At 38.0% G+C, this 27,339-nt stretch overlaps 2 protein-coding genes across 7 annotated transcripts in view; both read left to right on the plus strand.

The window, feature by feature from the left end:
* The window catches only part of LOC135224683 (zinc finger protein GLIS2-like), an 87,587-nt gene extending 78,048 nt beyond the window's left edge, over positions 1–9,539 (plus strand). For both annotated transcript variants that reach the window (XM_064263940.1, XM_064263939.1), the window contains exon 5: positions 7,172–9,539. In XM_064263940.1, coding sequence (XP_064120010.1) covers positions 7,172–7,845 — 674 coding nt within the window. In that variant the 3' untranslated portion in view covers positions 7,846–9,539. The remainder of the gene's footprint in view (positions 1–7,171) is intronic.
* A 1,671-nt stretch (positions 9,540–11,210) lies between these two features.
* Positions 11,211–27,055, plus strand: LOC135224684 (putative nuclease HARBI1). Of its 5 annotated transcripts, XM_064263941.1 has the most exons (5): positions 11,211–11,263; positions 21,035–21,459; positions 21,668–21,766; positions 24,325–25,025; positions 26,142–27,055. In XM_064263941.1, the coding sequence occupies exons 4-5, from the start codon at positions 24,603–24,605 to the stop codon at positions 26,922–26,924; spliced, it is 1,206 nt and encodes a 401-aa protein (XP_064120011.1). In that variant the 5' UTR covers positions 11,211–11,263; positions 21,035–21,459; positions 21,668–21,766; positions 24,325–24,602; the 3' UTR covers positions 26,925–27,055. The 5 variants fall into 5 exon arrangements, with proteins under 5 accessions (XP_064120011.1, XP_064120015.1, XP_064120012.1 ...); XM_064263945.1 differs by having other exon boundaries at positions 21,668–25,025; positions 26,157–27,055; XM_064263942.1 differs by lacking the exon at positions 11,211–11,263 and adding an exon at positions 12,223–12,298 and having other exon boundaries at positions 21,668–25,025.
* The last annotated feature ends 284 nt before the right edge of the window (positions 27,056–27,339 follow it).

Genomic DNA, 27,339 nt, shown 5'->3' on the forward strand with positions numbered 1-27,339 from the left:
TCTATAGTGTAAAGTATGCCTGTAATATATATATATATATATATATATTATAATATATATATATATATATATATATATATATATATGTTTGTGTGATTCTGTGGACGTTATGTACCACTCCAAAGCCCATCTCAGGGTACCTTCATTCAGCGTTCTTATGTAAGGGGTAAGGGACAGTTGTGAACGAATCTGACCACGGACTAGATGAAGACAAGTTTAAATGTGGGTTTTGTTACCCGTAGACTTGTGTCATTGTGAAAAGGGGGGGGGACCGGGAGTTAGATGGATATGATTCCATTTCATTTGCTGGAGGATTATTATTATTATTATTATTATTGTTGTTGTTGTTATTTAGAAGATGAACCCTATTCATATGGAACAAACCCACAGGAGCCATTGTTTGTTTGTTTGTATGGTATTTTTACGTTGCATGGAACCAGTGGTTATTCAGCAATGGGACCAACGTCTTTACGTGACTTCTGAACCACGTCGAGAGTGAACTTTTATCACCAGAAGTACACATCTCTGACCCCTCAGTGGAATGCCCGAGAATCGAACCCGCGGCCACCGAGGTGGCAGGCAATGACCATACCACCCACGCCACTGAGGCGCTCACAGGAGCCATTGACTTGAAAGTCAAGCTTTTAAAGAAAAGGGTGTTCATAGCATGATTGTTAGTTTCTTTACAATAGAATTTTAATACACAAAATGGCATTTTCTCCAACCTATAATGTTCGTCAGTCATTATTACCTGATTCACAGTTGGTTCTTTTAAGAAATAAAGTTAACCTTCGCGTAGTATCAGCTGATATTTAGTGGTCAGTTGCTGCTGCTACAGCGGTTTGGGATACCGCTGGGAGTCATTCTGTCATGGATCTTTATAAACCTCCACGAGAGGAGGAGGCACAAGGTATGCATCATCCCGTGCCTTCAAATACAGGTGCTGTCAGGAGACAGGTGAGGTGAGGCTTCGGGAAGCTACAGGACTGACCAGACCTCTCTCTCTCTCTCTCTCTCTCTCTCTCTCTCTCTCTCTCTCTCTCTCTCTCTCTCTCTCTATGTTCACCGACCCTGGGTGTGTGTGTGTGTGTGTTTTTATATATATATTTTAAGAGGATGAGCGGTTTTTCTTTTTTTTTTTTTTTTTTTTTTTTTTTTTTTTGCTTTCTCATAGGAAGAGTTTCTGTCGAATAGTGCTGCTTTCTTTAGAAAGGATTTTTTTTTTCTTTTGCCTCATGTTACTGCATCCTTTACGGGAAAAGGTTTTATTCCTCATGTTGCTGCATTCTTTAGAGGAATTTTTTTGCCTCGTGTTCCTGCATTCGTTACAGATTTCATGTTGCTGCATTCTTTACAGGAAAGGTTTTTTGCCTCATGCTGCTGCATCCTTTATAGGAAATGTGTCTTGTTTTATGTTGCTGCATTCTTTAGAGGAAATGTTTTTTTTTTCCTCATGTTGCTGCATTCTTTACAGGAAAACGTTTTTTGCCTCATGTTGCCGCATTCTTTAGAGGATTTTTTTTTGTGTTACTGCATTCTTCAAAGGAAAGGTTTTTTTGCCTCATGCTGCAGCATTCTTTAGAGGAAATGTTTTTTGTTTCATGTTGCTGCATTCTTTACAGGAAACTTCTTGTTTTTTTCTCTTATTGCTGCATTCTTTATAGGAACTTTTTTTTTTTGGCCTCATATTGCTGCCTTCTTTTAAGAGAAAAATATATTTTCCCCTTATCGCCTTTTTCTTTAAAACAGTAAAAGTTCTTTCTCATGTTGCTGCTTTCTTTAGAGGGGAAAATAAATAATTTTTGGTTTCATGCCGCTACTTTCTTTTAGAAAGTAGCGGCATGAAACCAAAAATTATTGTATAATGTTACTGCTTTTGTGAAAGAGGAACTTTTTTGTTGTTGTTCCATAATGGTATTTTCTTTAAGATGGAAATGTAATTTTTGTGTTTTTTTTTTATTGCTGCTTTCAAAGAGAAAGTTTTTTTTATATCTAAGTTTGCTAAGTATTGTAGGAGGAACTATAGTTTTGGCTTTCACTTTGTTGCTTTCTTTTAAAAGAAAAAAAGGCAGTTGTTCCTTATATTACTGCTTGTTTAACGAGCAAAATTATTTGTCTCACTGTGGGTTCAAGTTTTGTGTTTTTTGTTGGTTTCTCTAAGAAGATAAGTAGCTTTTTATTTTGGCTTTCTCTAAAGAGGAAAAGTAGGTCTTTGTTTCATACAGTTTACTCTCTCTTAGAAGAATGAAAGTAGCGTCAATTACAGAATACCATTTCGTTGACCCATCAGTTTTAGTTTTAAACTATTTTGCCAACGGTCTAGAAAACATCCAATTATTTCCATTCCTTGTTTGATAAAATCCCCACGCCTCGGCTGATCTTTCTGAAGCAATATATTGCCTTGTTTGCCCCCTTCTTTCAGTTGCCCAGATGCTGAAGTTACAGATACTATATATATTAACAGAAGCCAGAAAAAGGAAAAAAAAAAACTTTAGATAATGGCATCAGGTAAATGAGAAGGCATATCCCTCCCAATCATTTATAACACCCTGTGGTATTACATGACCTTCTAAGGCTGCCGCAACAGAGCGTTGTCCTCCTCCAGTTTCCTGAAGAATGTTTGCCGTCATTCCAGATGACGGCCTCCAGTGATTTTTCTGGAGTGCTGTGTTACCTGACGATGATGTCTTTTCACAGAAAACGTCAACTGCTATTAAACCTTTTCGATGGTGGACTCTGGTATTTCCATCTACTCCCATCCCCCCTTCCCCAACCGTTTGCTCAATTTGCAGATTATTCTGTATTTCCCTTTACCTTCCCTTACTGCCTAATGAGTGACGTATTCTTTGGGAGCTTGATTTCAAGTCAGTGGTCCCTCTGGTGGGGTTGTTCCTTATGAATAGTCTCCATCTTCTGAGTGATAATGATAGAATAACATCTTACGATACCGCTCGTTTCATTTCCTTTTCCACCGGGGTGAAAGGGAAGGCCTCGGGTATTTAAAACCAGCCCCAATGTCTTGAGTTATCGAGATGCCAAGGACGCCGGGCATTTTTATGGAAAGTCGCCTCTCTTGTGAGTGTGTTTTAACGTCTTCAAGTGCTTCCAGAACTGGGTTATACTTGCACGGTCTGACCTCCGAAGAGTCAGTGAAATTCATTTGTGAGGTTACCTTACTCGACCAGACGCTTGATTACACCACCTGGATGTCACCTGGGGGTCTGGGCTGCTGTCTGGCAGGTGGGTGGGTTCTGAGAAAGAAGGAGAGAGAGAGAGAGAGAGAGAGAGAGGTGGAGGTAGGGTCCTGGCTCTCTCTTTCAGCTGGGCATCTGGCCTGGGTATCTGCAGGCTATGTAATGGCCGGGGCGGCAAAGAAGTGTCCCACCCGAAGTGTTTTCTGACGGTGAACATACCTGGTGGGCCTCGCCCTCTTCGGTGTCGTGGGTTTGGTGGGTAATTAATTCATTGGCGGTTTGTGAAGTTTCTATTTGTCTTATTGTTTTCGTTCTTCGGAAATGTTTAAGCTCAGTCGGCATTTCTTTCCCATTGCCCTGCCTAGTTCCCACCAGATCAATTTTGTACGCATTTTTTTTTAGCAAATGTTATAAGAGAGAGAGAGAGAGAGAGAGAGAGAGAGAGAGAGAGAGAGAGAGAGAGAGTCTCTAAAATCAATGAAGATACATCCACCACAGAGAGAGAGAGAGAGAGAGAGAGAGAGAGAGAGAGAGGGTGTCTCTAAAATCAGTGAAGATACATCCACCAGAGAGAGAGAGGAGAGAGAGAGAGAAGAGAGAGAGAGAGAGAGAGTCTCTAAAATCAGTGAAGATACATCACCGATGAGAGAGAGGAGAGAGAGAGAGAGAGAGAGAGAGAGAGAGAGAGAGAGATGGAAAAAAAATCCCTAAAATCAGTGAAGAGTGATGGAAAATCTCTGGAATCGGTGAAAATACATCCTAGAGTCAGTGAAGATCAATCCGAGAGAGAGAGAGAGAGAGAGAGAGAGAGAGATCTAGGCCCATTTAAGTCACACTCACCCGTCGTCCGAAGCGGCATCGTATGAGACAAAGGCCACACGTAAACAAAATCGTAGTGGGAAATTCTTCCCAGAACGCCATAAGCGTAAGTAGAGGACCTTTCTCTCTCTCTCTCTTTTTTTCTTCCTCATTTATAGATATTCATCAACTCCGGGAAGCGGCGAGAAGTGTAATGACTTAATTACCATACCTGCGGCCGTTTAGCATAATTACCTCTATTGGCCTTTGTCTGAACTTCTCACCTGAGAGTCGTCAGATGATAGGACTCGCTAAGGACACACACGAAGGACCCCTGGATATGAAGATAGACTGTGTGTGTGTGTGTGTGTGTGTGTGTGTGTTTGTGTGTGTGAGATTATGACTGCTGATCCTCACTGATAGCGCTGTTTGGAAAATCCAGTATACCTCAACTGAGTAATTTTACACACACACACCCACACACACACTCAAATATATATATATATATATATATATATATATATATATATATATATATATATATATATATATATATATATATATAATGTGTGTGTGTGTGTGTGTGTGTGTGGGTGTGTGGGTGTGTGTGTGTGTATACACGTTGTAGGAAGCTCACTAAAATTTGGAAAATATTGAAAGTTTTAGTGGGCTTCCTACAACATAATATTCTAGTACACGGATACAGTGTTTAATTTATATATATATATATATATATATATATATATATATATATATATATATATATATCTATGTATGTCGCACTTAATCGTTCAAACTGGTTATTTTTCCTTCTTTCTTTTTCGCTGGCTGAATTCCTTATCCGTAATAAGATTTGTAATTTATTCTGATTAACAACAATGACTCTAACGATTTCTCTTCTAATTCCAAAATTCATTAGTCACAAAACATTCCAAATCAAATCTGGTTTTTTATCTTAGATGTCAAAAGGCTCATAGGAGGATTTAAAAATAAAATTGAAATGGTTCTTTATAGATTGTTAAGATTTACCTGATTAGCTGAAAGTAACAAGGGCACCGAGTCAAGTAAGAACACCTGTTAATATCAAGGCAATGTTATGCGTAACTTTCGTACGATATGTTTTTATTTTTTTAGATTTCCTTTTGACTGATCTGTTTTGTTCTTTTTATTGCAATTTTTTGGGGGTTCAATGGCTGACTTTCGTGATTAGCAGTCTGATTTACACCCGTTTCGGGAAATGAAAAATTTCATTTCAGGAAATGAAAAACTTCAATTCAAGAAATAAAAAGCTCCAATTCAGGAAATGAAAAACTTCAATTCAGGAAATGAATAACTTCAATTCAAGGAATGAAAAACTTCAATTCAAGAAATGAATAACTTCAATTCAAGGAATTAAAAACTTCGATTCAAGAAATAAAAAACTCCAATACAGGAAATGAAAAACTTCAATTCAAGAAATAAAAAACTCCAATACAGGAAATGAAAAACTTGAATTCAGGAAATGAAAAACTTCAATTCACGAAATGAATAACTTCAATTCAAGGAATTAAAAACTTCGATTCAAGAAATAAAAAACTCCAATACAGGAAATGAAAAACTTCAATTCAGGAAATGAATAACTTCAATTCAAGGAATGAAAAACTTCAATTCAAGAAATAATAAAAAACTCCAATACAGGAAATGAAAAACTTCAATTCAAGAAATAAAAAACTCCAATACAGGAAATGAAAAACTTCAATTCAGGAAATGAAAAACTTCAATTCAAGAAATTAAAAACTCCAATACAGGAAATGAAAAATTTCAATTCAGGGAATGAAAAACTCCAATTCAGAAAATGGAAACCTTCAATTCAGGAAAATAAAAACTTCAGTAGAGGAGACTGACTTCACTTCAGAAAAAAAAAACTATCGAGACAAAAAACTTCTTTTCGGAAAACTGAAAAACTTATTTTCGGGAAATATTCCAGGAAACGGAAAACTTCGTTTTGGAAAACTGAATCTCCATTTTAGGGAATTCAAAATTTCAGTTCACCGTCCGCCCTTCTCGTACCCTATTTCCAGTTTCTTTCGAGCCTGGGTTGGAGAGGGGCATGCGATGCCCGATTCATAAGACTCCACAAATTAGCAAGTGAAGGACTCGGTTAATTTATCTACGATTACATCTGTCTATCAGAGCTGGTTTGGAGGGAATATGGGGGGGGGGGGGGGTGTGGGCGGCTGGCGCAGGTAGACCAGGAATATCTGGGAGTAGAAGGAAAATAATAACACCCAGTAGAAGACATAATAACAGGGCAGACCCAACTACTGTTTTTGTGACCACCCGGAATTATTACTCTTAGAGTTTAAGGAATTATTTTTTTTCTGTTATAACCGTTACTTACGTTTAATGGGTAATGAAGAAAATTAAATTTAGATCTACTCCCCTCATTTGTTTCATTCTCTCTCTCTCTCTCTCTCTCTCTCTCTCTCTCTCTCTCTCTCCTCTCTCTCTCTCTCTTCACAAAGACACACGTAGGCACTGTTTGCATATGCGAATATGTATATACCATATTTATGGAAAGTGCTACATAGCAATCTTATTTTACTGATAAGTTTCATATTACTGCAGTGTTTATTTCTCTTGTAGTATCACGGTTATCCCAATTTTAAAAAATTCGAATGTATTATTTATCAATGGCATTTAGTAAACTGGCCTGATCTCCTTGATATTTTGTCTACGAAATTGAATAAGCCATTATTGGCATTGGTCTAATGTACATTTTGTTTAATGCTACAGGTATACCTTAATTTTGTATTATATCTGTAATTCTGACCAAGTTTAGGAGGGTGATTTTATTAATAATAATGTGTTTTTATGCTAATATTTTATGTATCTGGTGATTTTTATGTACAATACTCTTAATGGATATTTAGATATAAATCTATGTGTATGTTACTTTAACCAGCAGAGGTTAAATTTTAAGCAAACATTTTATGTATATTTTAATCCATTTCACATTGTAAGAATACCCACTGTTATATTGTGGAATAAAGGTATTATTATTATTATTATTATTATTATTATTATTATTATTATTATTATTATTATTATTATTATTATTATTATTATTATTAAAAGGGACTTCAGTTTTTATATTTATTCATTTCTTTATATTTATTCTAATTTTTTTTTTTTTCCAGGAGAAAAGCCATACGTTTGCACCGTCCCAGGGTGCGGGAAGGCCTACTCGAATTCCTCGGACCGATTCAAACACACGAGGACCCACTTCGTGGACAAGCCCTACGAGTGCCGCCACCCGGGTTGCGGCAAGCGCTACACCGACCCCTCGTCCCTCAGGAAACACGTGAAGATCTACGGTCACTACCGCCGCCCGGAGGACCAGCAGCCTCCCTTCTCCATGCCCCCGACGACCACGGCGGACCTCCTGGACCCCTCAATGGCCGCCTCTGCCAGGCTGGACCTCTCGCCCTCCCCGTCGTCCTCCGGGTCTTCCCTCGTGCCTTCGCCCGTCCCCTCCACGCCGTCCCCGTCTCTCCTACCGCCCCCACTGTTTTCGGGTTCGTCTTCGGGGAGTATGGGCGGCATAGGAGCCACGGGGCTCTCCCCTTGGGCACCCGTCACCGCAGCGGCGTGGACTGTGGCACTGCAGCAGTACCAGGCGGGGTTCTTCTTGCACGGAGGGGCTGGCTTAGCGGGGTTAGGGGGCCTCCAGTCTCATCCTCACATGGTGGAAGAGGAGGACGAGGAGGAGGAGGAGATGGAGGACATGGACACAGCCACGGCCCTCGATCTGTCCATGTGCCCTTCGCCGCTAGACCTTTCGCTGCCTTCATCACGGGCCAAACACCAGTAATAATCGTAATGTAATTAGCCTTAATAGTCTTATCTTTTTGATCGTCCATATTAATGGCTTCCACTTTTGGTAAAGAGAGATTGTACAGTATATTAGACACCACAACGAAAAGTGAATCAGTGTATAAGATGCCAAAGGCATCCAAGAGTTTCAGTGCATGATGTGTAAAAGCAATATAATTCGTCTCCTTTGGAGATACAGAGGTGCATTTGAAAATCCGTGGCCCTAGAGGTTGCACTGTGTGAATGCAATACATCACTACCAGTCTTTGTTATCACATCATCGTCTGGTACCTGAGTAGACGTCAAGAAACTTTCCATATTTTTATACTATCAAAAGAATACCTAACTTCCCTTTCCACTTAAGTCTGCCGACCGGTGAAATTCCGTCAGTCGTTTTGATATTGTTTGCCAAAGTGCCTTGATACAATTACGTAATCGTTACCGAACGGATGGGCGGATAACGTGCGTCATGAAAGTGATACGCCTGTGGTGAAATGTCTTGAGAATCTTCGTCGCGCCTGTTTGGTAAGACTCGCTCAATTCTTCGGTGTAGTACTTACAGCCTTAACTCAGTGCCTGCCTTCCAACACCTCCTGTTGGAGAAGAGGAAGAAGATTTCAATACAAGCATTTACACAAAGGTGCTGTGTGTTCGTGCCAAAAGTATAAACCCTCTCCGATGATTCACTTCAACATATCAGACCCCTGGGTATCATGCCAAGATTTTGTCTCTTTCTTGTGATTTGTGTTATTGCTGCAGACGAAAAACCTTCGACTTCCAATGCAAGTTCTCCGACGTAAGGATAAAAAAAATTAATCGAGAAGTTTCCCATGATCACAATGTTACACTTATAGGCGCTTATCTTACTCCAGTAGCAAAATGACAGATTGTTTGCTTTAAGATTAGTGAGAACAGTTTCTGAGAAAATGGATTAAATTTGTCCTTATACGGTGAAAGGTATCAAGAAAATAATGTCATCGAAATCTAATGGCTGTTTCCCAATTAAAAGCTACCATGTGATATGAAAACAAAAAAATTAAGGTCTTTCTCGCGTAGTGTGCATATGTGTGTGTGTGTGTGTTTCAGTATTACATTATCAAACCGTCCACCGACAAACAGACTGTTAGTATACATGTTACTTATGTGGTTTGGAGGATAAATCGTGCCACTTCATAACTAGAGGTGAAAGTGCAACCTTTAAAAAAAAAAAGTTAATAAACCTACCCCTTATTCCTGCACTTGGGAACTTTGAATACTCAAAATCTGTCTCATGAATGAGGGTTTATATAGACAAGAAGTCGCGTTAACGAGAACGTCTTATAGAGTTCCCTAGCAATCCGGGTACCACACTGGATAAATAAAATCCCAAATTCTTTTATCACAGATGAACAGCCTTGTGTGTATATATAGTTTTTAACGATCAGTTTTGCCTATTGATCAAACTTCGCACTTTCCCAGCCGGTTATTCAGTGCCACGAAAGGGTTAACAATAATAATCATAATCACAGAGAGTAAAAATATTTTAAGCTGTATGTATTCCTTCTTCTGAAATGAAGCTGCCTTTCATAATATGGGTCACCCAGTTCCTGGAAAGCTACTTTGGATCAATTAGCTGAAACAAGATAAGATCATCAAGTCTGGTCACAGGTTTTTAGGGTCCCTCCCTGAACAGAGTAATTATATATATATATATATATATATATATATATATATATATATATATATATATATATATATATATATATAATGTCAGATATTGAGTGAGTGTGAACCTCTGATCATACTTGCTGTTATCAGATGGGTTTTTCAGTAAAAAAAACTTTTCTTAATCCTTGTCTAGAAGTTATCTAGTTATCTAGACAGGTCTGTCAAGCCTAGTCTCGAGGCCGTTTGGACTTTAATACCTAATTCAGAAATAGTATACTCCACCATATAGTAATGTTTCTGTATCGTGGTATACTCTACGCTGTCAAGTGTCATTTCTTTTTACAGATTTCAATAACGAGTGCCTGTATACAGCTAAGCTCTAGCCATTGGCACTGATCAAGGGATGGAATCCCGTTTTGTATTATTATTAATGACACTGATGTCTTGATCTTAACAGTATTATTCACGAAACTGGGATATTGTTAATCATTATCTATTCAAATCGTATAATCTTCCGGTTTAGCAGTTTGCTTGCGAAGTTCATCTGTGTCGTTACATGTTCTTGAATATTTTTTTATTGGGGGAGGGGGGTGTGTAATTCATTACAGTGCCAAGCACCTATTTAAAATCTCAAAAATTCTAATTTTCATCACGAATGCCTATTATTATTATTATTATTATTATTATTATTATTATTATTATTATTATTATTATTATTATTATTATTATTATTATTATCTCAAATATTCATAATCTGTATTCGCCTGTAATTTCCCTCTGTATATATTTGTTTTCCCAAGCTGAAAATCCATGAAATTCTCTTGCTACATAAATATCAGCTATTTCTACTGCATCCTTCAACTTGTGTATGTATATAATCCATTATCTGTCTTATAATTCTTTATGAAATGTAACCACAAAAGTGAATTACCGAGAATACTGTCGACCGGAACAAAGAAGTATTATGTACATATATAGCCTGGATGATATTTATACATCACCAGTTTCCTTCCAAAACTGAAGTTTGGTGGTATGGAACGACCCCTCCTGGATTTGGGCTTGTTCTGTACGCATTAAATTTCGTCATTCTAGTCACTAGATTTTTTTACTGCTTCAATAAATCTAAATTTGGAATTATGTCTTTCATCATTTCCCCCCATGCGTGAATATGACACAAAATGTGGCAGTTTTGAGAAATCTCAAGCAGCAATCATAAGGCTCAAGGAAACTCTCAAGTAACTTTTCTGGGGAAAAATGTAGCTGGTAATAAAATTCTGAAAGCTATTCCCAAAATATAATAATGAGATTTCTTGCTTAAAAGATGCTCAGTTAGCTAAAACAAAATATGACAACCTCTTTATGGAAGTAAGGAAAATCAAAATTACCTTAGTATCTATCCTTTATTTCGTAAACGTTTTATATGAAGGGTAAACCAGCTCACCATTTTAACAACTTCAAATGAGAAGATTGTTGCCATTCTTAGATTACCGAGATCTATGCGTTATATTTCTTATTCGATGATTCAGAGCTTCTGGTGTTTTAGCTTCGCATTTGAAAACAATAAAATATACTTTTCTATAGCCATCATAGTATCGTCAGTGATTTTACAATAACTACAAAGTAAAGACTCATTTGTTATTGTCTGTACTCCGGAGTCCTTGCTCAAGCCATGAGCCCTCGACTCTTGTAGACAGTTTTCATCGCAGCCTGTGAAAACATATTAGTCCATTTATTTATATGGGTTGGCATTTGAAGAACACACAAGCAAGGTGAGAAGAATTGTCAATCAGTGACATACATATTCTATTGTTAATTTTGTTTCCTTTTAGCCCTATTTACGTTTAAACTGAATAACAATTAACTGGAGCGACGGAGAAAGTCAAGTGAGTAATAATGAGAGAAGTGGTCCTTCAATTCTCATAATGCAGTGTATAAAAAAAAAATCCAGTGGCGTACAGTTATGCTGGTAAGTTTAGAACAGTAGAGAAAGGAAATTATTCCATGTTTTTCATAAACTAGTTAAGTCTTGTTAGTCACTCCGTCTAGCAATATCAGGTAGTAAGTGGAATTTGCCTTTAAAACGGCCTAAACTTTCTTTGGGAAAAAAAAAAACCACCGGCCTTGCAGTTCTGTTTTATTATATTTCGCAACTGCCAGAGTTGTATATGTGATAAATTCTAATTTGCTGCATTGTAGTAAATTAAATAATCCTAAATGTACTTTTGCATATACGTTTATAAAGTATTCTGACACGAATAATATAGACGAAAACGCCTTGCAGCCATACTACCTACGTACTTCTCTAAAACGTGTTTTATAATTTTCAATTATATTTTCAATAATGAAATAGTTTTATCAGCCTTTAAGTTTTAAAATAACGTATGGGTGCGCTAAAACTGTTTTAATTGATATTTTTTATATCTTTTATATTGTGAATATATAAATATATAGGCCTACATTTTTTAGGTTATACATATTAGGTACAAATATTCCCAAACCAAACTTCATCAATGCTTTAGTAAACAAGAGACACCAGAATGGAGACACCTTTTGTCCATTTTATGAGAATATATTAGATATATTTCATAATTGACCTTCAACAACCATATTATGAAGAGAAGGAAAGACAAAAGAATTAGAGCTTAATAAATAAAAATACCTCGCCCGACTAAGAGGCGCCGTTGTAAAGGCAACGCCTCGACCTGGTCGACCCATAACAGACCATACTACTACTACTACTAACGTCAACAAGCTTAAACTTTGTGAAATTGTGATTACCTATAGCCTATACACCAAATGTTAAGGTATTTCATATGTCGGAGGTTTTTTTCTCTAATATTACACAGTCATTCATTCACATAATCTGAAGTTTATAATTCGATTAATAACGAATGTGTCCAAATTAGGCAACTTAAGGATTGTTTAGTTTAATCCCACATCTGCTGGGAAACTGACAGGAGATTGGCCGGGTATGACTAACGTAATTTTCGTGACTGTATCTTGTTAAATTTTATTGATTCATAGGCCTGGTTTTCAAAACTTCATTGTATTTATTTTTGGGGGGACGGGGGGTTGTGGCGGTTTGGGGTAATGTTCGTAAATAGCAGTACCTAGCTACTACCTAACTAGCTAAATGTATAGTAGGTACTAGGTACTAGGTAGGTACCTACCTAGTACCTAGCCTAGGTATGCAAAAGGCTACAACAAACGGTAAGAGGGACTTTTTGGGAAACCGGTATTATTTTGGTTGGGGCGAACAAACTCAATGGCAGATACCGCTAGGAAGTCCACGAACGCAGTTTTTTTTACGCACCTACCTACCTAATTTTCGTAAACGTGCAGTACTAAATGTGCGAAACGTAGGACTACAACAAATGATAAGGGGGACCTTGTTGCTAAAGCGCTGTTTTTGACAGTAGGGAATAGACAGAAAAGTAGGTATACTAAGATGTCCGTGACTTGTAATTCTTGATTTACTGACCTGCCATTACTTAGGGTAAACAACCGAGTGGAATGGCCAACTCTCTGACTAATGCGGTTTTGGCCACCCTCAGAAAAAGTACTTTAACATGTTCTGACACCGGAGATGGTCATCAGTCTTGAGTTGTTGGTGGTGGTAACAGGAGCTCAAGACCTCTACTCTCCTTTCGAAGTAAGTATTTTCTCCAAAGTTAGAAATTAAGGCCATATTTTAAGACTTGAACAGAGGGTAATGAAAAGTATGGCCAACGCAGTGCACACTACCCCAAAACGTTTTTGAAGTTTTTACTTACAACTCCAAAATATTTCTAAGATTGTCGCCATCACGATGTTTGCGGAGTCGCTTGCGTCAACAAACTTCCCATTTCTTGTGCTAAATCCGCACACCACTTGTACCCATAGACGCTGGGGCACTTTCATCACAACAATCGTAAACCCGACCTCTAACCAGTACTTATTCGTACTTATTCAAGGGGACTACGGCATTCTTTGTGGTATTTTGCGCTCTTCAATTGTTTATCAGTGTTGTCAATTGGTATGAGTTTACCCTCCAAACTAGGTATAAGACTTACACAAAACCGGAGAAATAGGGTAAACCACCGCATGGACTGGCTCAACTCACCGACGGTCACGGCTGGACACCCTCCGAAAAAGTACTTAAAACGCGTCCTGACACCGGAGATGGGCATCAGTCGCGACTTGTTGTTGGTGAGACGGAGCTAAAGACCTCTACTCTCCTTTCAAAGTAAGTATTTTCTCCAAAGTTAGAAATTAAGGCCAAATTTAAAGCATTAAACAGAGGGTAGTGAAAAGGGTGGCCAAAGCAGTGCAAATCTCGCCAAAACGCTTTCAAAATTTTTACTTAGGCTTAAATATCTTAGAAATTGACGCCATCTCGATGTTTGTGGAGTCGCTTGTGTCAACAAACTCCTGGTTTCCTGTGATAATTCCACACACCACTTTTACCCATAGATGTTGGGGCACTTTCATCACAACAATCGGAACACGGTCACTGGGCACAACGTTTTTAAGTAAACAACGGTTTTGGTAGAAGACGACGACGAAGCGTGCACTAGATAATTATTTAAATGAATAGTAAAACATCAATATTTTACATATTTATGATGATTAATTGGAAAATATTTATTGAAAAAGTAACTCGATTCTGACGCAAATTTAAGTAATTATTTTTCGGAATTAGAACTTTCTTTTAAGTCCTGTAGTATTATGACGTCACGACATCTTGACTTTCGTACCTATTGTAGATGAAATGCTATACTCAACTTTCTTGAGAACGGATTACGTTATTCATGCAGATTGTTATCAGCTATTCATGTAATTGTTATAATCGTAATGCGCATATATATCTTTATTATTTACTTTTTGGATATATGAAGAAGTTTTACTGCCGGATTACCGCCGTAGTGTGACGCAATCACTTTCGGTCCCTCGGCCTCTGTCTGTTTTCGCACCATAAGAAATTAATGGGGCTGAATTTGCGATGACCAGAAAGTCATTAGAAGAGGAAAGTTAGCATTGAGGGACATATGTTTTGATTGGGAAAAATACAAATTTATACAATAGCTAGCTTGTAAAAAATACTTTTATTACAAAAAACTTGATTGTCAACTAAGCAGCATACCTACTATGGGTTTCAGAGACAGTGCAAGCACGATTTTTGGCAATATTTCTGTAACGAACACACTTATCAGAACGAAATTTTGCTATAGTTCATTACACCCAGTGCCGTAATTTATAAGGGTATCGTGAATCGCTAATCGTAAAGAATAAAGACACTTGTCCTTGTACCAAGAGACGAATAACGCCATTATCCAGAAATGGATACGAACACGCGTAAAAAGCTCCACCAGTCCCCCCCCCCCCCCCCCCCCCCCCCCCCCCCCCCCCCCCCCCCCCCCCCCCCCACCCCCCCCCCCCCCCCCACCCCCCCCCCCCCCCCCCCCCCCCCCCCCCCCCCCTCCCCCCCCCCCCCCCCCACCCCCCCCCCCCCCCCCCCCCACCCCCCCCCCCCCTCCACCGCCACCCCTGCCCTTCATTCTTCCTTCGCCTTCCTTTCTCTCTCTCTCTGTTGCCAATTGGTATGTGTTCACCCTCCAAACTAGGTATGTATAAGACTTACACAAAACGTGGAAAGTGGAAATTGGTGAAATTAGCCTATGTATTGAAAGTACTATATATACATAAATATTAAAGCAAATTTATCATTATTGCATTACTATGACAACTGGAATTCATGGAAACAGTTTATAATAATGCATTGGCGTATGTGTTTAAGCTCCACTAATGTGGCAACGATGATTTTGCCATTCTTCGCATGCAAACATTAAAGATTACATTTATTTCTGGCATACAGTTATTATAAAAATCAAAATACTAATATATCAATGAAAAGTGCTAGCAAAAAAGAAAAAAAAACATAAACCACTTATCCGTCATCTGTTCCGCTACGGTTTTGGGCAGCCAGATGTACAACAAGGTTAGAAACATTGGATTGTATCTACTTTAGAAATATCTGTAATTTTTGGGGGTAATTTGGTTGCAGAAAAAGGGTGATAGACATAAATTAAACATTTTGAAATAACAAAGTAAAGTTGAACTGTGTTTGTGGAGTGAGTGCTTAGGAACCAGGAACAGCAACGAGGTTCAAGTGCAATGTGGAGTGAATTAAGACCAAAATGTGTATAATAACAATCAAATAAGCACTGTGGAGTTTCAGCTGTGATGGCAGTAAGGATAAAACCACCGATTACAAGGTAAAAATTAATTCAGTTTAAAGCATGACCCCAGGAATAAAAAGTTTCATACTTTCACTAATATAGGCAACAAAATGTTGTTTTATTGTGCTGATTACAACTGCAATCTTTAATAAGATCAATAAATGTTTCATACATATGCTAACATTGTTCAAATGAGTGCTGGGAAGGCTGGGAAAGATGGTGTCCATCCGTGACTAGACCCGTCCAGCCACACGATCGCCGCCATATTGGATTTCAAAACTACCTTGAAAACACATTTTATGAAGAGCGTCACATGCTTATTTTAGTTCGTATGGGGCTTTCATATAAAGCATTAGTTGACAAAACTTCAATCTTTTGAATGGTATGCTTAGAGTTGTAATTGTATTCTTGTTTCACCAATTAAATATAGTGAATAAGACCCGGCCAGCATGATGATGGTGGGTCGTCCGTGATTGTTTACCCTAAGTGAAATAGCGTATCTATTTGTAGCATATAGGGTAAACAATCATGAACGATACATCATCATCACGCTGGCCAGGCCTTATTCACTCTTATATTTAATTGGTGAAACAAGAATACAATTACAACTTTAGGCATACCTTTCAAAAGATTGAAGTTTCGTGAACATAATGTGATATATGAAAGCCCCTTACTAACAACAATGTTAGCGTATATATGTAATGTTTATTGATTGTACTCAAGATTGCAGTTGTAATCAGCACAATAAAACAAAATTTTGTTGCCTATATTAGTGAAAGTATGAAACTTTTTATTCCCGGGGTCATGGTTTGAACTGAATTCATTTTTACCTTGTAATCGGTGGTTTTATCCTTACTGCCATCGCAACTGAAACTCAGTGCTTATTTTGTTGTAGTTGTACACATTTTGGTCTTAATTCACTCCACATTTCACTTGAACCACGTTGCTGTTCCTGGTTCCTAAGTACTCACTCTGCAAACACAGTTACGAGCAGCAGACGACAACACTGATTATGGGTGCAAAGCTTTATTCCCTTAAGTGTTTACTTTACTCCTTATTTAATTTAACTTTACTTCAAAATGTTTATTTAATTCATGTCTATTGTGCCTTTTTTGCAACCAAATTAACCCCGAAAAATTACAAATATTTCAGATGTATACTTACAAGCAGACGACGCAAGGAAAAATAAATCATCGTTGCCAATGTAGTGGAGCGTCACACATACACCGATGCATTTACAAACTGTTTCCAGGAATTCTAGTTATCATAGTAATGCAGTAATGATAAAATTGGTGTAATATGTTTATATATACTACAAATAGATACGTTAATTTCACTTATTGTCCCGGTTTTGTGTAAGACTCATACCCAGTTTGGAGGGCAAACATATACCAATTGACAACTCTAATAAACAATTGAAGAGTGCAAAACGCAACAAAGAATGCCGTAGTCCCCTTCGATAAGTATGGTTAGAGGTCGGGTGTACAATTGTTGTGATGAAAGTGCCCCAGTGTCTATGGGTACAAGTGGTGTGCGGATTTAGCACAGGAAATGGGAAGCTTATTGACACAAGCAACTCGGCAAACATCGACATGGCGTCAATCTTCAAAATATTCCGAGTTGTAAATAAAAATTTCGAAAGTTTTGATGGTGTGGCCACTGCGTTGGTCACCCTTTTCATTACCCTCTGTTTAAATCTTAAAATATGGCCTTAATTTCTAACCTTGGAGAAAATACTTACTTTGAAAGGAGAGTAGAGGTCTTGAGCTCCTGTTATCACAACCAACAACTCAAGACTGATGACCATCTCTGGTGTCAGGACATGTTAAAGTACTTTTTCGGAGGGTGGCCTAGCCGTGGTAGTCGGTGATAACTAGAATTCATGGAAACAGTTTGTAAATGCATCAGCATATGTGTGAAGCTCCACTAGATTGGCAACCATAAGTCTTTTTGCCGTCGTCTGCTCGTACTTCAGAAATATCTGTAATTTTTCGGGGTTAAATTGGTTGCAAGAAAGGGATAATAGACATGAATTAAATAAACATTTTGAAGAAAAGTTAAACTAAATAATAAGTAAAGTAAACAATTAAGGGAATAAAGCTTTGCACCTCAGCAAGTGTAGTAGTCTGCTGCTCGTAACTGTGTTTGCAGAGTGAGTGCTTAGGAACCAGGAACAGCAATGTGGTTCAAGTGCAATGTGGAGTGAATTAAGACCAAAATGTGTATAATTACAATCAAATAAGCACTGTGGAGTTGTGATGGCAGTAAGGATAAAACCACTGATTACAAGGAAAAAATTATTTCAGTTCAAATCATGACCCCAAGAATAAAAAGTTTCATACTTTCACTAATATAGGCAACAAAATGTTTTATTGTGCTGATTACAACTGCAATCTTGAGTAAGATCAATAAACATTAGTACATATATATGCTAACATTGTTCAAATGAGTGCTGGGAAGGCTGGGAAAGATGGTGGATTGTCTGTGGTTAGAACGACCAGCCACACGATTGCCGCCATATTGGATTTCAAAATTGCCTTGAAAACATATTTTACGAAGAGCTCACATGCTTATTTTAGTTCGTATGGGGCTTTCATATGTCACATTATGTTGACGAAACTTCAGTCTTTTGAATGGTATGCTTAAAGTTGTAATTGTATTCTTGTTTCACCAATTAAATATAGTGAATTAGGCCTGGCCAGTGCGATGATGGATTGTCTGCGGTTGTTTACCCTACATACAAAAGGCTGACCCACCAATCTACATACAAGAGGCTACAAAATTGGGGAAGTCTACCCTTATGTACATTTGGACACTGCTAGCCTAGGCTACTGTTTACCTACATAAACATTCCTCATTATTGACATGACCTGTCACTACATACAAAAGGCTAATTCATGGGGTATAGGGGAACACATTGTGTAGGTTACTCATTATCTATATAAATATTCTGTATTATTGAGTGACTGGCTGATAATTCCAGGCATTATCTTAGCACAGACTGCAAGGAACAATTCCGTGAATACGAAAGCCACTAGGGATTGGGGCGCCCAGTGTATTTTTCTGTGTTTAGTAATATCCCCTCGTGTTGGTTAATTACAGTCGACCCTCCCCAAAATAATTGTAAATTCTTAATAAGCAAGCCAAATACTATAGGAAACTGTAATTTCCAATGAAATACCCGATGCGGAATTATTACCTAGATCTACCGACTGGCCTGCCACCCTACACACACAAGGCTAATTCATGGGGTAAGGGGAAACACTATGGTTAGGCTAGCCTAAAGTATCTATATAAGAGATATTATTTGCTGATAGATTGACTGACAATCTGCATATTATAGTAACTAATTCACAGCACCCGTTCATCTGGTGCCCAGCCCCGTAACTTAAGACGTTCCTGATTGGCTGTTGATCAGCCAACCACAGGGCTTGAAAGTTGCAAGTTTACCTAAGTAACATTTACCTTACCCTACTACTGTCAAATTAGTTTTCCAGGGTGGAAATGGGAGGTGGGTACAGGGTGGCGACAGCTCACATGAGTACATGGAACTGGGTTTCGTATGCTCAGTATCTTCAGCGGGAGGGTGATACGCCACGTATTTGTCCAATGCGTCTTCCCTTCTGCCATATTTTGGTACATCAGTCCTACCATCCTTCAACCAACATTCAGTGTTCTGGGTTAATGCCACAGTTTCTTGATCCACAAAGTTTCGTGAGTGGTTTACGGTTTCATGCAAGTATCCTTCTAGTTGTAATTGGGAGTATGCCAGCCAACAATCACTTACTTTCATTCCCAGCAATATGCACTTGCGTATTTTGGCAACTAGTGCTTCCTTCGTATGGTCGGGTACCATGACTTTCTATTGCTGAACTTGGCCTCTTCTATTTTTACAATTTTCTGGGACCACCTGTTGGAGTGCTAGTACTTTTAATGTAATGCAATACCATTTCCCGGCAAAAGTTGTAATAGCCATTTATGGTATGTTCACATACACTGGCAGCACATGCTACCTCTGGTTGAGTACAACGGCTAAAGTTAAAAAAAAAAAAAAGTGCTCAATAATAAGGTGCATTTTCTCAAATTAAGTTCATGTTAGCCCTGATAAATTAAGGTGACATCTCACTCCTCGACCAGCCAAATTCTTTTTGTTGAAACAGAATCTATTATTTTTGGTTGATTTTACAATATTAAGGTAACTAGGGTACTATTTAGTATACGTTAACACTGTGCCATGCTAAACACTCAAGAGTTAAATCATGATCCCTGGCTATAACTGAAATATCAACACTGCTTAATTCATGACCAAGGCAAAGATCCATTACTTTCGTGGGTGAAAATCAAATTGACGAATTCAGAGCAAAGTCAACAAACCCGGCCTTAGCGGGCATAACCCTAGGCCTATGATTGGTTAGTCTGGATTAAATTTAAATTGGGGAATATGATAGGTCAATTAGAAAAAAAACTGCGCTCAATTAGAAAACTGCACATGAGCAGTAGCTCCAACCTGGTTGGGGCATGCATAAAAGGTTTGACCCAACCTTTGAAATACCTGTGACTGTAATAACATATTGCGCCATTGAAATTGTTGGGTAAAAGTCTTGTCAGGTGTATTTTAGGATGAAAAATCAGTTATCTTCTATGATGTTTTGCATGTAACGTATTATTTACTGAGGTATAGACTGCAAAACTATTGTAAAGTTTTACCTTAGGCCTTTTCTGTCGATAATAGCCTAGCTGTGCATAAGATTTGTGTATTAGAATGAGGTCAAAGAGTCATTGGAGCCAATATCAAATCTGGTCAGAAAATATTGATTCAACTATACACATCACCAGGTTGTTTCGATCAAATTTGGGAAAGGTAGGTGATGCTAGGTATGGACAGGATAAGACCAAACAGGGGATGTGGGATGGTGATGTAATGGACACAATGGGAGCAGATGGGATCCAGGCTAGGCTGTGGGCTAGGTGGACAACAGGTCAAACTCAAGGACTGGACTGATAAGTAAGTTTCATTAATGGGTTAATTGGCAGCAACTGAGAGGTGGGTAAAAGACGAAGTTTGCATTCTAAGTGAATGACAGATGCCCAATTTTTAAAGTTGTCTTTGCTGTGTTCTTGTTGAAGATGTAAGTTTTTATTTACATGCATTAAAAAATACTGAATGCTGATATTATGTAATAATGTGATATTTTGCTCTAAGCTTTGATTGATTTATAATGAAATTGCTAACTGTTATTAGCCATGCCCCCATCAGGAGCATTGTTATTCACAGGAAAAGTACCAGAGTTGCATGATATTTATTTTTTCCTCTTGTTTCAGGTCTCTCTTCCGACAACATCAAGAGTTTGAACATTATCCCAGTAGTTCCCTAAAGAACAATGATAGGTACAATGATGGGAGATGTTTTGATTGTACTGGACCTTGAACATGCTTGTGTATACAGTCATGCAGCCTGTTCACAAGACCCTTTGACTGGGTCTTGTTCGATATCATCAAATAGATATTGTCCTTTGGAGATACATGTGGGCTGTCTTGAAGATGAGGTGTCCTGTAATTATTGTTTCTGTGGACTTAACATTTGAGTGTGTGCTGCCACCTTTTCCTCATTCTTAGTACAATTTTTCGACCAGTCGTGCCATGAATCTCAACTTTCTTTTAACCGTTCTCTCCTTCTGTCTTCAAGACTTCAGAAATTTGTGTGGGGGAACTAGACTCGGCAGATTAAGGATGATTAATATTGATGGGTTTGTATGAAAAAAATTTTTGTATGGTAGTTTCTTTTATCATAAAATGTCAGAATATTTGACTGTTTGTTTTAAGTTTATAATGATGCAGAATTTCAAAGGATAAATATTGACACGTTTTTGTACTTGCACCGTCATATTTAAGTATTTGTATTAATGACATTGCTAAGATTTAAAATGCTAATAAAATCATGTCTTCCTTTTCCAGGTTGATGACTTTAGCTCACTTTAAAGGCTAATACTGTACTACAAATTCTGATTTTCCCAGTGTCCAAGTTAACAGATGATCCTTTGATTATGATTTTTGGTAAACTTAGTTTGTTGTTGTTACTACCTGCATTAGTTTTTTCTATTTGATAGTTTAACCAGGCCACTAAATTAAAAGTTGATATTGAGGAATTCTGGGTTTGTATATAAGCCTTGATCGTCTATATATAGTTTTTTTAATACTTTTTAGAGGCAATGTTTCTCACCTTTTATGCCCTTATGATTCTTTAGGAAATGAGGGGCTGTTTTCTGGTTATGTTGATGGTTCTGTAATGTGTGTTGAATTTTGGGTACAGTTCCAAGAGTAGAAAACTGTATATAAAGTATATCTTAGTTTTACCAGACCACTGAACTGATTAACAGCTCTCCTAGGGCTGGCCTGAAGGATTAGATATTTTGGCATAGCTAGGAACCAATTGGTTACCTAACAACAGGACCTACAGCTTATTGTGGGATCCGAACCACATTATATCAAGAAATTAATTTCTATCGCCAGAAATAAATTCCTCTGATTTCGCGTTGGCCGAGCCGAGAATCGAATTTCGGACCACCGGATTGGTAGCCGAGCGCAAAATCCACTTGTCCAATGATGAGCTAACTGTTTATGTAATCCAAGAACTATTTAAGAGGTACAAATGCCAGGAGAGTTAATCTTTTCATTGTGGTGGCTTCATTTGGAAAATGCATTAGTTTGGTAAACATGCAGTTTTACTCTTAATTGTTCATATGCGTAACAAATCTGGGTCTTAACACAAGGATAAATCTTCTAGTGCCAGCAGGGAACAGGTAAAAACAATTAGTTTTGTGATGCAAGGATTTGGTAGCATTGGAGATCAGCCATAGGGATAAGTGAGGAGGCAATCACTGACCTCATCTAACCCTGTAATGCATTTTCTTCTTTACTGCCTTGTTGGTAGGACATGCTGCTGCCCTTCCTCTCAAAAGCCGGTGTTTTCCTCTCTTACCCATGTTTTCCATTGCTTTGAATGTTGTTTTGATATATTTCTGTATTGTGTGTTTTTGTGTGAGTGTATTTTGACTTTTGAGTATGCAAACCCATCTAAGCCTTCTAAGCCTAGGAGGAAATGTCCTGGAGTAGCAAACTACCCTTGCTCTTGTTTTCTCATTTTGTATGAAACTGATCCTCATTCTATTTACAATAGCTGTAGGTCTAATGCTTGTAACATAACTAACCGTTGCCTTGAGAGTCTTTCTTGGTTGCCTGAGCAATGGAAGGTCTTGCCAAGAAGAGGCAGCATAAGAAGAGGTCTGAAGCACTATCTTGGGAAGTGTTCTCGCCTCCTTTGATGGATGCTTCTCAAGCTCCCCCTTTGTTCTGCCTCTTCCTTGTCAAAACTTCCTCCAGTTGCTGCTTCGATTATAGAAGATTTTACCCATTCCCATTCTTCCATGGCCTCATCCTTGGAAGGTTTGGGAGAGGAATCAGGAAATCTTATCACTTTTGCAGTGCTATCTTGTTCTTCAGTTTCAGGTTGGGTGCTCAAGAGATGTCGAACATTTGGGCCTCGTTAGGCCTATTAGGGGTACCAACTTTAAATGGCCTGTTATCTCACCTCATGTTTAAAGTTAACAGACCTGTGGTCTTAATGTATACTGCCCACCTCTAACCACCCCTTTATCTCGGGGCTGGAAGAAATTGAATGCATCACAGGGTTAGAAGAGGTCAAAAGTTGCCTCCTCGGTTATCACGATGGCAGATCCCCAATGCCACCAATTCCTTGCATCACAGTTTTAATATTTTTCTTACCAGTTTCCAGCTGGGGCAAGTAGATTTATCCTTATGTTAAGATGGCAGGTTTGTTAGCTATGAAAAATACAAATTAATTTCAGTGTCATTTTTTCTGTCTTCCAATGACAAAATGCCAGTTTTGGTAACATGTTTGTATTTTTTAAACATTTGATTGTACAGTTTTGCTGCTGCTTTTACTAAGATTGGTTACTTTTCAGACTTTGATTTGGCTTCACCAGTATTTCTGTTCCTTCATAATTTTGGTTTTGTTGATGGCCATGTTTGTTGTTTTGTAGCTTAGTGTTTACAGGAAATTTCAGGTTTCAGAACTTTATTTCAGATTCAAAGAATATAGATATTGTGATATTGCACTGTACTTTATAAGTATGAATTTTAACATGCATATACGTATGTTTCATACTGGATTTCTTGAATACTCCTAATTGTAAGTGAATTTGGCCACTCTTATAGAATGGTAAATCTTTTAACTCATGTGTGTTGTGTATGCACCAAAAGGAATTGAAAGTCGTGTACTGTCTGTAATTTGATTGCTGTTAAAGTTAACTTTTTAATATTCAAAGTTAAATAAGTATGCTTCATGTAAAATTTCTTTTGACATAAATTCTGATATGTTTGTGACCTATTTAATTTGTAGCTCCAAAGGATACTGTATTGTAAATACAAGGTAGCAAGAAATCTTTATTCCATTACATTGAAATGAGACTTTTCGTGTTCTTGAACATAATTAAGCAAGGTTCATTGTGGTCCCAGGCTCATGTCAAAGTGAATCCATCAGTATTTTTTGTCACTGATGTTATCACGAATCTAAAGTTGCAGTTCTCTTACAGGTGTAGTTTGTTAAAATTGGAAAGAAGAATAAAATAAAGGCCTAGTGCCACCACCCAAGGAGCTGGCCTTATGGGACTGCACTGGTGCCACTTGAGTCTCCCTTGCTCTTCTGCTGCCAGAGGATGCATAAAGCTCCTATTACACGTATCCGGTTTCCTACGGCTAACCTGGCCTACGGCGCCGTAGGAAAATTCTGGCCTACGGCTAGTTATTACACGTATTTGAACGGCCGGTGGCAAGTGGGTGAGTGTGGCACTGTTTGTGGTGGAGGAGTGACATGTCTTCTCTCGACGACAATCTCGTTGCTATTGCTCTAGCGTGCTGTTTGAAGGTGAAAACAAGAAAAAGGAAGATTTGGTCCAAACATTGGCTGCGTAAACGACAAAAATACTCTCGTGTTAACTTAATGAAGGAACTAGCACTAGAAAAAGATGACTGGTTTAACTACATGCGAATGGATCATGACACATATTTGGAACTCTTAAGTCAGGTATCACCTTTAATAGAAAAAAAGGACACTTGCATGAGAGAAGCAATTAGTCCACATGAGCGTCTTTCAGCCACTTTGAGATTTCTTGCTACAGGAAGAACATATAGCGATCTAAAGTTTACAACAATTATATCGCAGCCTTCTCTCAGTGCAATAATCCCAGAAACATGTGCAGCAATCTACAAATGTTTAGGCCCAAAATATCTGAAGGTAAGTTTATTTTGCACAAATAACTATAATTTCTCGTTAGTATGAAACATTCATACCAGGTTAATTAAAAAAAATAAAGAAGTTTCAAACTTTATTCCAGAGTATCCAAGGTTCATAAATGTACATGTGTACCTACATTACATTTGGAGAATATCATATGTCTCATAATTGTAATCCGCACTTGGGCTTAGAGTAGGTACAGGAGTGCTAGATAGAGATGGAGCTTGGTAAAGACTTGGGCTTGGAGTAGGTACAGGAGTGCTAGATAGAGATGGAGCTTGGTAAAGATTTGGGCTTGGAGTAGGTACAGGAGTGCTAGATAGAGATGGAGCTTGGTAAAGACTTGGGCTTGGAGTAGGTACAGGAGTGCTAGATAGAGATGGACTTGGTAGTGGGCTTGGAGTAGGTACAGGAGTGCTAGATAGAGATGGAGCTTGGTAAAGACTTGGGCTTGGAGTAGGTACAGGAGTGCTAGATAGAGATGGAGCTTGGTAAAGACTTGGGCTTGGAGTAGGTACAGGAGTGCTAGATAGAGATGGAGCTTGGTAATGACTTGGGCTTGGAGTAAGTACAGGAGTGCTAGATAGAGATGGAGCTTGGTTTTGGGCAATTCGTGAATAGGGCGTCAATGTGCCCATTTCACCCTTGAAGATAGCGTCATTTATTAGCTTTTTAATAACCGGATATATCCCCGGGTTTGCTAAATGCAAGCTTTGTAACCTTTTAGCCACATACATACCAAACACATCATATTCCGAATTTGGAGGTGCTTCCATCCTTTTTGCTACAAGGTCCAAAACGTGATCAGCTTTGCCTTGTACCGATCTGCGCCTTTTTGGTGGTGCCGGTAGGACTGATGTAGTATGCCGTGAAGGCAGTAGCGACGAATCATCCTCTTGTTGGGTTCCCTCTCTTCAGTAAGATAGTCTTCTTGAGATTGCTGAAAAAAAAGCAAAATAATTAGTAACATAAACATGGAAATTCTGTTTTGAAAGAAAGAAATAGTTCTATAATTCTATAAGTAAAATAGGTATTTATTTAAATAACTTCCAGTTCATTCTAGCATAGTCTATAAACCTTATATGTTAAATAATTCTCTATTACTATTTTTTTCAGTTTCCATCAACACAGCATGAGTGGGAAGAAATCGCAAAGGAGTTTGAGAGAATCTGGAATTTTCCACACTGTGTCGGAGCTGTGGATGGCAAACATGTCAAGATTGTGCCACCTCCAGAATCAGGATCATTCTACTACAATTACAAGGGTTTCCATAGTATGGTACTAATGGGCATTGCCAATGCAAAGTATGAATTTATTCTTTGTGATTTCGGCATCAATGGACGAATTTCAGACGGAGGGGTAATAAACAGGACCACTTTTTATGACAAATTGTGCAAAGGACATTTAAATCTTCCGCAAGAAAATAAAATTGAAGGTTCTGAAAAAGTATTACCTTATGTGTTTATAGGCGATGAAGCTTTTGCTATGAGAACTGATTTTTTAAGACCCTTTAGTCAAAAGGACTTATCATATGAGAGAAGGATCTTTAATTATCGCCTGAGCAGGGCTCGCAGAATTATCGAAAAAGTGTTTGGAATTTTGGTTTCGCGCTTTCGTATCTTTCAAACTGCTATAAATTTATTGCCAAGAAATACTAAATATGTAGTATTGGCTTGTTGTGTACTTCATAATTTTTTACGTGCAAAATGTATCGGGTATTCTATCCCAGATGAGTCTGATGAACAAGCTGAAGATATTATGAGTCAAGTCGAACAATCACTAGCAGGCTTGCAAAGAGGGACTATGAGAAATACCCCCAATGCTGCTAAGAAAGTACGAGATACATTTATGAATTACTTTAATAACGAAGGAAAAGTTGCATGGCAGGACAATGTATAATAATCTTAGTTTGCTTTTCTACTGAATGGTAATGAGTTATCCAAATATTTAAATAAAGAAATAGTGTGAATTATTCAACTGAATATTTGTAAGCTTTCTTTTGTTTGTAAATAAAATATGACATGATTATATATACATACCTCTTCATTGATTTCCTGTGTATTAAGGCTCATGTTTGAAACAGATGGTTCACATTCCACATTTTGGTCTTTGATGAAATGCATCAGATGAAAATATGAGTGTTTTGGCGTATAAATGGAGTCTGAACCGCTCCCCAAACTTTTAGACTCTTGCACCTTTTTAAGCTCTTTATTGTATGAGCTCCTCAAGTTGTTTATTTCTTAACAACAGTATCTTTATTAGCACTAGGATCAATTTCTTGAAGTTTATTTACTAATTTACCATATGCTGCATT

This window comes from Macrobrachium nipponense, chromosome 12 (genome assembly GCF_015104395.2).
Source record: "Macrobrachium nipponense isolate FS-2020 chromosome 12, ASM1510439v2, whole genome shotgun sequence".
In the NCBI taxonomy this organism is placed as follows: domain Eukaryota; kingdom Metazoa; phylum Arthropoda; class Malacostraca; order Decapoda; family Palaemonidae; genus Macrobrachium; species Macrobrachium nipponense.